Source organism: Gavia stellata, chromosome 1 (genome assembly GCF_030936135.1).
Source record: "Gavia stellata isolate bGavSte3 chromosome 1, bGavSte3.hap2, whole genome shotgun sequence".
Classification (NCBI taxonomy): Eukaryota; Metazoa; Chordata; class Aves; order Gaviiformes; family Gaviidae; genus Gavia; species Gavia stellata.
The window spans coordinates 76,608,171-76,621,591 of NC_082594.1; the positions used below are offsets into that span (position 1 = coordinate 76,608,171).

General features: G+C 40.7%; 1 protein-coding gene across 2 annotated transcripts in view; it reads right to left on the bottom strand.

The window, feature by feature from the left end:
- The window catches only part of DHRSX (dehydrogenase/reductase X-linked), a 168,609-nt gene that overhangs the window by 105,965 nt on the left and 49,223 nt on the right, over window positions 1-13,421 (bottom strand). For both annotated transcript variants that reach the window (XM_059823697.1, XM_059823706.1), the window contains one exon: window positions 11,420-11,488. In XM_059823697.1, coding sequence (XP_059679680.1) covers window positions 11,420-11,488 — 69 coding nt within the window. The remainder of the gene's footprint in view (window positions 1-11,419; window positions 11,489-13,421) is intronic.

Here is a 13,421-nt window from a genome sequence, read left to right on the forward strand (position 1 = left end):
ATCATTCTGTATTCTGTTTTCCTTTTTTTCCTCATTTTCTCCCATTTTACCTGTCCAATTCAGCTGCTCTTTGAACATGTATATATATTCCTTTTTATAGCATCCATTGCAGTAGGATGCTGATTTTTATTTAAGTCAAAGAGTAAAGTATATAGAAAAATTATTATCTGAAATTAATCTGCAAAATCTGAAATTAATCTCCAAAACAAGGAAATTGTCATATAGTTTTAAAAATAAAAAGGGTCAATAAAAAATCTGTTTTTCAAGTCAAAGAATAATTTACTGCTGGTAGTGTAAATTTATAAAATCCCTTTGAGACTGAATTCTCCTTATATCATCAGTTACATATAATCCCACCTGGTGCTAAAAAGAAATTGAAGGAAAAACAGCACTAATTTTTATCCTCTGTGACTACCAGAAGATGGTGTGTTTTAAAAAGTCTCCCTGGGCGGTTGCGATGGCAGGTTGTGGAAAGGGTCCATGAGGCCAGACAGCAGGGCAAGCACTGCTCAGGTCCATCCCCCGCCGGGTTGCACAGGACAGACAGCAGGCAGGGACAGACCCACAACTGCTCTCTTTCCTTTCAGCTCCAAGCCACTCCTTGCACAACTGTCTCCCACACACCACCATGCTGCATTGGACTCAAACTCCCCACAGCACGTGCTTCTTACCGTGGGCTGAGGGAAATTAATTAAATTCCCTGTCCTGGCCTCATTCTGCTGCCTTACAAATCCCTGAACTTGGGGCTGCTGGGTAGCACTCTTGTAGCTGAAGTGAGCGATTAGCCATTTTGCATCCAGCTTCTGAAAATAACCCCCATACAAACACTTTTGAAGCACAAAAGCATGGCTTTATTTCAAAATATTATCTTCAGAAAAGAAGGCAAAACTACATTTAAGAGACTAAGGATATAGGTGCTAGATTTTCACACAGCCTAAGAACAGTATTTCTGGACTACCCTCATGAAGTTAACTTTGGCGCCAGCAATTTACATCACCTGCTGACTTGTTCTTCATCTAAACAGAAAAATGACTAGGTAAGATCTCTACCGCAGACACCCACTAAAGGCTGTGTACCCGCGGCACAAGGCTGAGACCCTGGGCTCTGCCCCAGGCTGCCGCCTGGACAGCCTGCCCATGAGGAGGCAGGAGGCAGACCTGAGAGCTCAGAGGGGATGAAGGACCTCTCAGCTCAGCTCCAGACGGCTCCCCAAAGCTGCTGTGGCTACGTTGTCCTGCCCATCTCCGTACACATACGCTGCCAGAATAGCCAGTGGGAGCCAGCAGAGTTACTGGGTCCCTAAAGCACCTTGGGGCCCAAATTCCCACCAATAAATGCAAACATGGGCCTAAATTCTCTACTTTGGACTGCACTGAGATAAAGAGAAAGGCCACGCAGCTCTGCTCTGCCCCACACAGCAAATGCAAGTTATTCTTCTCTGATACCCTTTCTCCGGCACCATGCAGTGTACACCGTATGCTCTGCTCAACCATGCCACTTGAGGAGGGGACAGGCAGAATTATACCCTCGGTGACATCATTTTCATTACTTGAAACTCAAGATTTATTCAGACTTAATCTCTACATATACCCAGGTTGGTTAACACGAACGCACCAATTTGAATTTCAGATTTACACAAAACGTCACTGTTTGGCAGCTAATCAGATAATATGAGAACACTGCCACAAATTGTTCTCTTTTGCAAGCAGAGGCAAATATACTATTTTATCCTGCTGGGAGGACACACAGAAAAGGATGCTGCTTTCTGAATAGCATGTTTCCAGAGATACTATTCAAGCAAATAAAACAAAAAAGAAAAATCTTTATTCTGTCTGTAGGACCAGCTGAAAGGGCATCTGGAGGGGCAAATACAATGTAGTTATATATCACCAGTAGTTGTCAAGGTAACTACAGGATTATGAGTCCAGACTAAAAAATCATTTCATATATCTTCTAAGATAGCAGTTTTCAGCCAGCCTTTTGAGATCATCTTAACTGGAGGAAAAGCCTGAGTAAGATTCCCAGGAGAACTGCTTGCTACGTCAGCCTTGTAAGACATGCACACCAAATAAGCACATTTTTTGATATGTCTCTCTATTATCTATGGCCTATGGTTTCAAAGCATAAGGTCTTCATGGCACTGGAGATGTGCTTTGCCTTCTGCATTCAGAAACAAAAAGTCTTGAAGGAAATCCCATTTGAAGACTTCACTTAGCCTGAGACTGAACAATTAATTTTGCATCACCTCAACGCAAAAAAAACCCCAAACAGATTGATGGGAAGCAGGCTCAGACTCACATGAAAGAAGTGTTTTTCATAACACATTTCCATTTTGTGGCAATTTTTAAACGAAATATTTGTAAAATACTATTTAAAAAAAGAAAGAAATTCCTTTATAGCATGCATTTGCAAACCAACACAAAGCATTGATCAACAGCAGTTTATTAATTCAAGAAGATTTTAAGGTCTAGGTTGCAAAACAAAGTTTGTCTTTGATAGTACAGTAGTCTGGGACATAAGAAACCTAGAACAAGTTGGGATGAAAAGCCTTTGATCTGGTTTGACCTGAACACAAACTACCACATTTCCAGTTAATCCCTCCTACAGGAAGGGGCACTTTCCCTGCTTTATTTTGCAAATACGAGTGCAAAAACATTTCTCTCTCTCTTTCGCCAATAAATATTCCCATCAAAACAGACACATCTCTAAGAAATATTCTGTCTTCATGAAAAATTGTCTCAACTAGGGCCATGGGATTTTTGCATGGACTGACTTCCAAGAGTAAAATATAAGCTAGGAGAAAGCCTGCAAGATTTTAGGTTGGAAAATGAACTTTCCACAAATCTCCAGTTCAGAAGCCCCCAACTGCCATGACAAAGTTTTGAACAGGAGAAACTGCTTTTTTCCTTATACCTTTTTTTCCTTTCCTCCCTTCCAATACACACATCTTCTTTTTTTCGCCCCTGATATGCCACCAAATTCCTAAAGAGAAAGAAGTACAGACACTGTACCATTTAAATGAGATCCATGTTCCAGGAAGTTTAGTAGCTGTAAATTATTCAAAAAAAGCACAAGTGTGTGAGCAGAAAAGAGACTGAAGTAGAATGAAAGGAAACACAGAACAACAGCAAATCTTGCCCAGAGCCATGGAGATCTCTCTCCCACCACAGGCCCACACATTTTCCATGCTTGGGAGCTAAAACACTGGCAAGGATTATTTTTCAGCTAGGTCAAACTAAATATTGGAAAGACGATTTGATTTATTTTGCCTCTTCAAGTCACATCAGTTGTGAAGAGCTACTCCTTCCAAGCAGCCTGCAGTCAACAGCAATATTGGTAAGAGAAGACAGTGGCAGACATAATGTTAAGACTAAACAACGACTAAAACGCAGCTGACCATTATCTTGGGGAAATTAATCAGGTGCTGGTAACAGTTCACATCACCTCCTCCAGAAACATTCCCTTGATATAACAGGAAAAATCCAAATCCAGATATGATTATTTGACATCTAATGATTCTCATGTTAGAAGTTTTGCTTAATTCAAGATTTTATCAGTCTCCTTAGGACTATTTATTTTTCTTCTTACAAGCCAGATTTTCTAGCACCAAGTACCAGAAAAGACTATAAAAAATGCTCTAGCATTACATGTTTCCTGCAAGCCTTTAAATAAGCTGAGAAGGGTTTCAAAGTGCACGAACATGCTAATTTCCATTCAGATTGTGAAAATGTGGCAGAGATGTCATGCATCACACAATCTTGAACACATTTTATTTGTAACTTAGATTTTAAAAATTAGGTCTTAAAATAAAATATATTAGTCTATGCTCTGCATAGAAAAAAATAACAAGAAGGGCAAGCTTCTCCAGAGTCATGGGCAATATTTCCTGGCCTCTTCACGCAGATTAACGCTCTCAGCATCGGTGTTCCTACTCTCCTTTCCTCCGTTTCCACAGAACAGGTTTTTTGCCTGCACAGATGGGTTTTTTTAATGCTGCTCTGAAGTTCTTCTCAAATACCCATTTCCTAAGACTGCATTATGGTCAAGTTGTTGCTGTTCTTGCCACTATCTGTGCCCAAGAGTCTTATAATGGGTGCTGTATGAACACTGATACAATTCCTTGAAGACCCTGCAGTCCAGGAATCTGTATGTTACAGTATTTGTAGTCAGGGCTGGACAAACAAAGCAGACAGGTTTTCATGTGGTTTTTGCTGCTAAAATTTCACAGACTGACAGAGTTACGGGGTGGCTGAGGATAGAAGGAAGCTCTGGAGATTGTCCAGTCCCAGCCCCTGCTCAAGCAGGGCCACCTGAAGCTGGTTGCCCAGGACCATGTCCAGATGGCTTTTGAATATCTCCCAGGATGGAGACTCTACAAACTCTCCAGGGAATCTGTGCCATTATCCAATAGCCCTTACGCTAAAAACGAAAAATAGTTTTCCTGTTTTTAAATGGGATTTCTTGCATTTCAGTTTGTGCCCATTGCCTCTGGTCCTGTCACTGGGCACCACTGGGAAGAGCCTGGCTCATAACTTATTTAAGAACTGGGACATCTATTCAGAGCTTCGATTCTTTGCCATTGAAAAATGGCCCTCGAAATACAAGTGAAGCATGGACACACTAGTGTTGGCCCTTCAGAGGTACACACCTCTGGCTGTGCTCCCTCTGGAGCCTCGCCGTACTGACCAGCACTGCCCGCACACTCAGGTAGACCACAGTCTGTTGGTTCACGTGCAGCTCACACCTGGAAGGATACATGCACAGCCTGTAAGTGCCTCAAACATAGGCTCTGCTTTTCCCATGTTTACTTCAGGCCGTGAGTTCTCCATGCTCCTGGCAGCTCAATCCCTAGTGCAGAAGCCGATGGCATTTGCACAGAAAATATTCTACTTGTTATAAGGAAATTAACTTCTAAAGCCCTACATGTAACTCACGGAAGCTAGGACTATATAAAGTAGATCTTCGAAGGGAGATATGAAAGCATTCCAGAGAGAAAACAAATTGCCTTTTTCTTGGCTTTGCCTTTCAGTATTCGCTGGCAATTTTCTTGAGAACAAAGTCTGAAAATAGCCCACACAACCTGCCTGCAACAACTGCTTGAGCTGGAAAAATAATGGCATACTATGGGAGGTGTCTAACCCAGGAGCACCTCTATCCAGCCACTGCTTGACATCATGGCTCTACAGGTACATAAAAGAGGATCAAAATCCTGTAAAAGGGTGAAATAGGAGCTTTTTCAGGCCTTGCAGAGGCAATTTCATTTTGAAATTCCCTTTCTCCGGTTTGCCTTCAGCAGGGCAGCACAATCAGCAAAATCCTAACCTTGGAGCTCCAGTCCCATTAGTCACACAAAGCTTCGGTGACTTACAGTCAGAAAATCATTTCAAGACATCTGAAAGGACTTTGTTATTCTGCCTGCAGCTACACCTGTGCACTTCTTTGTCTCTAAGTTTCAATTAGAAAAATTTAAATAAGAGAAAATCATGTTTCCTAATGGCAGAGCCTGTTAATGAAATATGTTTCACATTTCCAATGGAAATGGGAATTTAGGAAACTAACTGGCAGAGCTTGTGCCCGCATTATGAATACATTTTATATTTGAAAGACTTTATCTCCATCTCACTATCCAGATCTGCAGCTTATCTTTAGCTCTGTGAACCATATTCATATTGCTCTTAATATCTGAGTTGCCACCCTGTTAACATGACAACTCAATCTCTAAGGTGTCTTAAGAAACACAAAAAATAGGGGATTCTCTATTGTTTTAAATGTCTGTAAGCACTGAGGGGAAAAATCTTGTAACATGTTACACTGAAAGTCAAAAGGAGAACAAAAAAGACACGAGCAAGCAGGCTTAATGAATTTAAACACATTTTTGCATCAAAGTGTTATGGAAAACAAACAGAAATGCAGGACAATTGATTTGCAAACCATTCACCTAAATGATTTTATCAGAGGGCTCTGGAGATCCTTTTCTGTGTCTTAAAATCTTCTCTGCTTAATGTGGAGCAAAAAGTCACCAACTTTAGTGGGTAAGGGACATATGTGCTATGAGCACAGAGAAACAGTATTAGTCCCTGAATTACTTTCTTGGACTCTAGAAAGGGGTCTTGGGTCCCTTGAGTACGTTGAGGACCCAGTCCTTACAGACTTAGATTAAGTTTAACACATCCAATATTTTTCAAGATTCAAATCTTTTCATATGGCTTGAATATACTTGATATAACCATAGATGAGGCTATGGAAAGAAAAGAAATCTTAATGTTTAGGCAAGCATCTTATACACGTCATCAAGTGACAAAGCAGAAGAGCTGTGCAGAGCTCTGCAGTTCCACACAGGGTCCCGCAAAGTGTGCACTGTCAGATCGAGACTTCCTTACTCCTCGCTCATAACACCACCCTGTCTTTCAAGATGTCTTCATCAGCCTGGCATTCAGTTGTACAACTCTAACTGAGGGCAGTCCTTGACCTGCCAAAGCTAAGTATTGGAGATAACACACCAGCATGAAACAAGAAACCACGTAGATGGAAACTGCACTGTTATGGCTAGGAAACTCTTTAAACCAATCCTACAGGTCTTTCAGCATCAGCAGTGGTAGAGAAAGGATACACCAATGGCAGGATGTGGTAGAAGGGACAAAGTAGCCACGTCAGGTCTTGCCACAAGCTCAGGATGTTACGCTTTTACACCTCAAAACTACACCATAAAAAGCAAATCTGACACAAGCAAGCATAAACTGACACATGCTTATGCACACTTATAGAAAATATGTCTCAACCACAAATATTTTCTACTATTTTTGACCAGTTGGATGATCACTTCCATAGCAACATCTTTGACATACCATGTCAAAGTCCTGGGTGACATTTTTGCACATTTTAACAAAGCACCAGTCTTTGCTGAACTGGCTTACACAACTCTGGCCCATGTGCTGGGAATACCACCATTGCCTCTTGAGCAAAAACAAATCTAAAAGTTTGGAAATTTGGGAACTCTCAGCAGCTGGCTTTCTCTAGCCTGCAGGGAAAGCCAACAACAAACAGTCTGGTACAGAGCGGGAACACATGGACTGTTTTGTTAAAATTGGTGCCTGACATACAGCAAGTGTCAGTAGAGTAAACACCCATTGTCATTCTGCAATTATGCTTGGTACCTATTGGCTAGACTACCCCTTCTCTTTTTGGGTAAACTCTTCAATCTCAGATCTCTAATAACAAGGAAAATCTCCTTGCTCGTTAGCAGGTTATACTGCAAAAGGGAGCAAGAGACCTTGTTACCTCCTTATTCCCTGGCTGAGCTATATGTAGCACAAACATCCCAAGAGAAAGCTCTGGGAAAAAGCCAGGTTTGGCTTGTTGAATGCAGACAAATTGCAGTGTTTTTAAGGTGATATCATTCCTCCTACTGCTTGGTCCACTCTGTCTTGATGTGGATCAGACTGTAAATGACACGATTTGGTTGCCACCGTGCTAACCTCTGCATTCCTCTGACTCGGAGGGAGAAAGTGTCTTCTTCCTTTCTCATCTGGCTTCAAACGGAAGTCTCATGAATGCTGTGGATTTAGTGCGTAGTTTTATAATTGTGGTTTTATTTGAATTGCCTCAAAAATGTTGGGTGAGATTAAACACAGGCTTCTCCTTTTGAAGAGGTCTGTGCTTAATATGAGTTTTACACCCTGTTTTCTCACTAACTTTTAATTTTTCTCTCCTTTGAGTCTAGTTGCAAGTCCAGCTCCTACGCTGAAGTTGTGAGAGCCTTTCCTTGGTACTGTGCTAAGTGATATTTATGAGTAAACTTTTGCTAATTGCTGCTTCCATTGGCATTCATGAACCTATGCTGGAATGAATGAAGCTTTCATTCATGTTTATATATTAGTTTCCAACATTTGTATGTTTGTAATCACCTGGCTAAAACCAGCTTTCCTTTCCAGAGATGTAAACTGAGTGTAACTGAGTCAGGAGATATACTCTTTTATGTACATGGAAAGATTTTTTCCAGTATCATTGAGATTTGAGTTTATCACAGAAACTTCCCAATTGCACAACTCAATGTAGTTTGTTCAGGACTGGTAACTACGGTTATGGCTACATTAAGAAGCACTTTGGATCAATAGAAGTCAATCTCTAGAGCTCATTTTGTGCTGAGGACCTGACATGGGCACTTCTACAGGTCACTGGGACTCTTTGTTCAGATAAGCTCTAAGTTTGCTTCCGTGCACTAATGCTGTGTTACTGCTGCAGCGCACCTCCCAGGCTGGTTCTAAACAAAGAGAATCCAGGTCAGGACCTGTGGTGCCCTTCCTGATGCGAACCTGTGCTCAGCAAGCGGGCAACAGTTGAGCATTGCCTGAAAAGCGCTCTCCTGATCTAACTAACGCACTAACACAGACACACCCTATGCGTAAATTACAGAGACTTACACAATTAGAGTATCTCTGTGGCAATCCCTAGCCACCAACAATTTTCCCAGCCATATAATTGCTACTATTAACAACACAAGTTCCCAATTTAACAAATGGAAGCGAGATAAATGCCCACATCATTCAAGCTTCTCCCAGCTTTATGATTCAGAGCATAGCAATCTGTTGCCCTTGGTCTTTTGGAAACAGTGTCCATGTGATAATTTTAATGACAATGCAATCCTTCTCCTGGTCTGTTCTGGATATCTATCTGAGGGCTTTGACTGCTTCGTCATGGAGGTGGTTCTGATGGTCAAGTGAACTGGGTCTATCATCCCCCAAGGACCTGTACCTTATTCTCTTCCACTCAGCTGCCCACGTTCTTCCTTGCTTTTTACACTTAGCAACACATAACTCAGCACAGAGACCCGAAACCAAGGAGGACACCTAAACAGTCTAGAATCTGCAGGGAAAGGAACCAAGGAGGTTTCTGGTGTAGCACCATGGTAGAGGGTGGGTGTTAGGAAGAAGTGATGTGACACAGTGCTTAGATTTTGTGTGTCCTTTAGCATTGCTGCCTTGTAGAGGAATGGCTGCAGCTGCTTTCCTCTCTAACACTCTACCATCTTTTGGCATTGGCTCTGGTTTGAATGCCTCCAGCATGGGAAATCAGGCTTACTGCCTCCTTGTAACCAGAAATTTTATCAGTCCTTTCTTCATGTCTTGCCATGCTGCTGCAAAAAAAGCATCACCTGTGTGCATAGCCTTTTTATTATTATCCTTTATCCTGTGAAACTGTTAACATGTTATTGCTCATCAGCTGCTTCACAGGAACCATTTATGTACATGCTTTGAATCTCACTTGTCCCTGAAGTAAGTGTAAATTATGTCAAGTAAAACTGCTTACCCTTAGATAGTAGACAGAGCCGCAGACAGACAGCGGGCCAAGACGTAGAAGGATGATATCGCCTTAAAAACACTGTAATTACATGCATTCAACAAGCCTGGCCTTTTCCCAGAGCTGTCTCTGGGGACGTTTGTGCTACGTACAGCTCAGCCAGGCAACAAGGAAAGGACAAGGTCTCTAGCTCCCTTTTGCTGTCTAACCTGCTAACGAGCAAGGAGATTTTCCTTGTTATTAGAGATCTGAGATCTGGATAGCAAACCGATGGCACTCACTCATACAGTTTGTCCATGGTAAAAGAAGGACAGCTATATTGGCCCAATTCTTGATCATCCTGCCTGCCCAGCAATACTGTTTTGAGTAGTTCTTCCTCAGGAGTCCAATATTTGAGGTGGGAACAGCTTCTGTAAGCAGTTTTTTAATATGGGCCACAAAAAAAAAGGAGGAAAAAAGGGACAGAGGGAAGGTCAAGATAACTGGTAATGTTTTTAGCAGTGACTAAACAGATGTTGAATTGTGGCTTCTGAAAGGTGATACATTTGCACAGCCCAGTCCTGCTCACAGTATCTGCACGCACGTCCCATTACAAAACAACATGCATATTGATAAGCAATAACACAGGACTGCTGGTCAGATTTGCGCAAGTCCTTTGTACAGGATAGTGCACTTGCAAATACAAATATCCCTCAATCAGTGAGAAATTGTGAAAAGGCGATACCCCCCCCAGTTTGTTTTTAGGCCAAGTCTATCAGGACCTGAAATTACTTAAGCCTCAGTCACTACGACTACAATGAGGAACAACTTCCGTCAACTTCAGATACAATTTCAGCTTCCTCAAACTGCCAGCTGTATCTTGACAGAGTTTATAACTGAAGGTTAAAGCTTACTTCCTTCAGAAAAATCAAGAAAGGCTGAGGTGCTAGAAAAGCCTGTGATCACACACAGGTGTCAGAAAATAAGGCAGAACCTGGTTTATTCAGCTTCACACAGGTCACGTGACGTAATTAATTCCAAAGGGTTTTGGTCTCTGTACAGAAACTTCCAGCAAAAGATTTAAACGATATAATAATTACCTTTTTCCTTTCATGATCCTTCTGACTATGCTTTAATTTATGATGCTTTTAACTAGCATACATGTATCCTCAGGCTATGATGGGTACATATTTATTTAAGTCAAAAGATAAATCTTAATGAAAGGGTTTTTTAACACAATAATGAATGTATTTTGATCCTCATAACAGTATTATTACAGGCACAAAAACAGAATCAGATCTCAGCAGAAGCCATGAAGATCCTAAATAGGGTGGAGTACCAGCACTGCCCTATTATTTTGCCAAGAAATGATACATCAAAGTGGCAGCAGTGAATCATCATACACTACTAGGAACTCCACCCAGTGAATCCAAGAGATGGTAAAATTAGATGCACTAACCTCCATCATAAATTGGAAATCATAATCGCACAGCAGATAGTGCACAATATGCCTTTTCTCACAGTTATGCTGTCCTTATGCCTCCCCCAACACGACTACTCATCAGATCAAACAATGAAACCGGAAGAACCGCAAAAACATAGGAATTTTGGCTTGATACTAAAGGTCCATCTATTTTTAAGAACACAGTTTTAATTTGTGAAGGATTATAAGCTCTTGCCATGTGTCAGATAACACAATTGGGCACCGCTGTTCTCTTAGAAACCTCTTAAAAAAAAAAATCATCACTTTTTTAATGGGATTATACAAACCATGAGAGGCAAGGCCAGCAATGAAAAAGAGCACACCCACTCTTACCTGCTGTCATCCTCCCCTTAGTAGAAATGACTAGTGTTCTGATTTTCTGCTCAGCTATTAAATCAATATGCCCATACACACGCACAGGCAGACTGTAACTTGCAGCCAGCCCTTTTGCAATGGCACACAATAAAGAAGTCAAACAAAACTGAAAGCATTTAAAAAACCCATCCTACTCATTTTTCCACTGTGTCAGATGTACTTTAAGAATTAGTTTCCCTAAACTAAAAAAGCTTAACAATATACAAGGGGAACTTATATAAAAGAAGATGCCAGCAAAAAGACAGGAATAAAAAGTTCCTTAAAGAAAAGGAGGTAGTATGTTACCTTTTCCAGTCAAAGTTTCTTCTTGTATTTTCCTCACCGCTTCTTGGCCCTCACTCTCACTGTTTCCAGCTGTCACAATACAGAAAATGGAAAATTAGCAATGCAATCTACTTAAGGACAGTGAAAATAAGCATGCCACTATGAAGGGCTAACCACAGTGTAAAAACAGTACAAAGTTTTAAGTGAAACGGTGTGATATGTTACTGTCAGACAGCAGAGGTTTTCAAAGAGGGCTGTACAAATGCACTGCTGTTCACACGAGTTCTGCCTGTTTATGCCATTTATTCATACAAGACAGGACCATTTGCTGGCTGGATCAGCAGAACTGAGATGTGAATTTGTGAGGCAAGTGAATTATATCACACCCAGATTCTACAAAACCTTCACTATAGGTTAGAGCGGACCTCCCCTCGCTCTTTTTCCAAAATGAAGACTTTCACAGCTGGAGGAAAGGCCCCACTACCCTGGCCCAAATGCTGAGGAAAAGTTGCTAACATAAAATGTGATTAAGCATCAAGTAAATGCTTTTTGTGCCATTCACCTGAGGTGGACAGTTAATAACTGTCTGGCATTTGTTTGGCATTTTTTTTACAATAATTTATATCAAAGGAAAAAACACAAGCAAAATATTGTGCTTAGTAGTACAAGTTAAACTTTTTAAATGAAGTTTAATATTCCATTTATCCATCCACAAACATTTTCCACAGAATGAGACATCAAAATACCTATTGTTTATTACCTAAATTGGATATAAATACTGATATCACTATGAACATCATGAAGTTGCCTCCTTCTTTTCCCGATTATATAAAGCTCTGCCTTGGTTTTTATACAGGCTTTATCTTGTGCCCCTCTACAAGTGTCTTATCCTCTCATTCACTTGATAGCTATGCAGCAGAAATTTCAGGTTTTCCACTTTTTTTCTCCTCACTTTTTTTCTGGTAACAGTGAATCAGCTCTATCAAAGACAAGAAAAGAATCACAGTGTCACAGAATAAGTTCGAGTTGGAAGGGACCTCAGGAGGTCGTCTGGCTCAACCTCCGCCTCACACTAGTTGGTACGTGCTCATATTTACTTTAGGATGTTAAAACATGCTTTATAGTGCTATTAAACCAGATTAATTTGATCTCACAGGCAACATGTTTCAAAAGTAGGACTAACCCCTTTGAGATGATGTGTTATCCATTGGTTGCACTCGCTGAAGGCCCAGAGCATTGAACTGAGATCTTTGGGACAACCTGACCACTTTGAGGAGCTAGGTTAATACATTCATCTGAGGATGGAGTTTTTGCTGTGCTTCTGCAGTAAAAAACAGTGATTTGCAACACATCTTTGTTTTTGTGATATGCAAGAAGACTCAACATTTACATAAATGTAGACAAAATAAAGACATTTAACATTCCAGATACTGGAGATAAAATAATTCTCACATAAAACCTAGAGTCATACTAGTCTATGTGTTCTCTATAAATTCCATTAACTCTGGAATTATAGTGGAAGGAAGGAAAAAAAAAAAAACAAACCCAAAACAAAGCAGGCATTTGCAGTATTTTCTTCTTGCTGGTTTTTTTTTTTTTACTTCCCCCTTAAAACCATCCAGGGTTGTACAGAAGAGAAACATTCAGCTTGATGCTAATTTCCAGATATAGATGCAGCGTCAACAGACAAACCCTCCAGTGAAACTGCCATTTCTGGGAAAATCTGTGCACAGGGGTTATGGGCAAGGGATCAATTTTCCTCACTGTTTCACCTCAAGTGATGTACTAAAGTAAGATTTCAAACTCAGTGTGTTATTATGCTGGATAGAGTTAGGCTTGAAACAAAAATATTTTGGTGCCAATTCTGTGAAGGTCTTATTTCAGTCCTCTTTCATTCAGCACTCCTCATGCAGAGAACAGGCTTATTAAAGCCTCCAGTGTCTTGATTTAACTCTCAGTATGTTCACTTAATTTGTTCTTTTAAAAGAACTTGTGTTCACAACAAATTTTAATTTGCTTTATT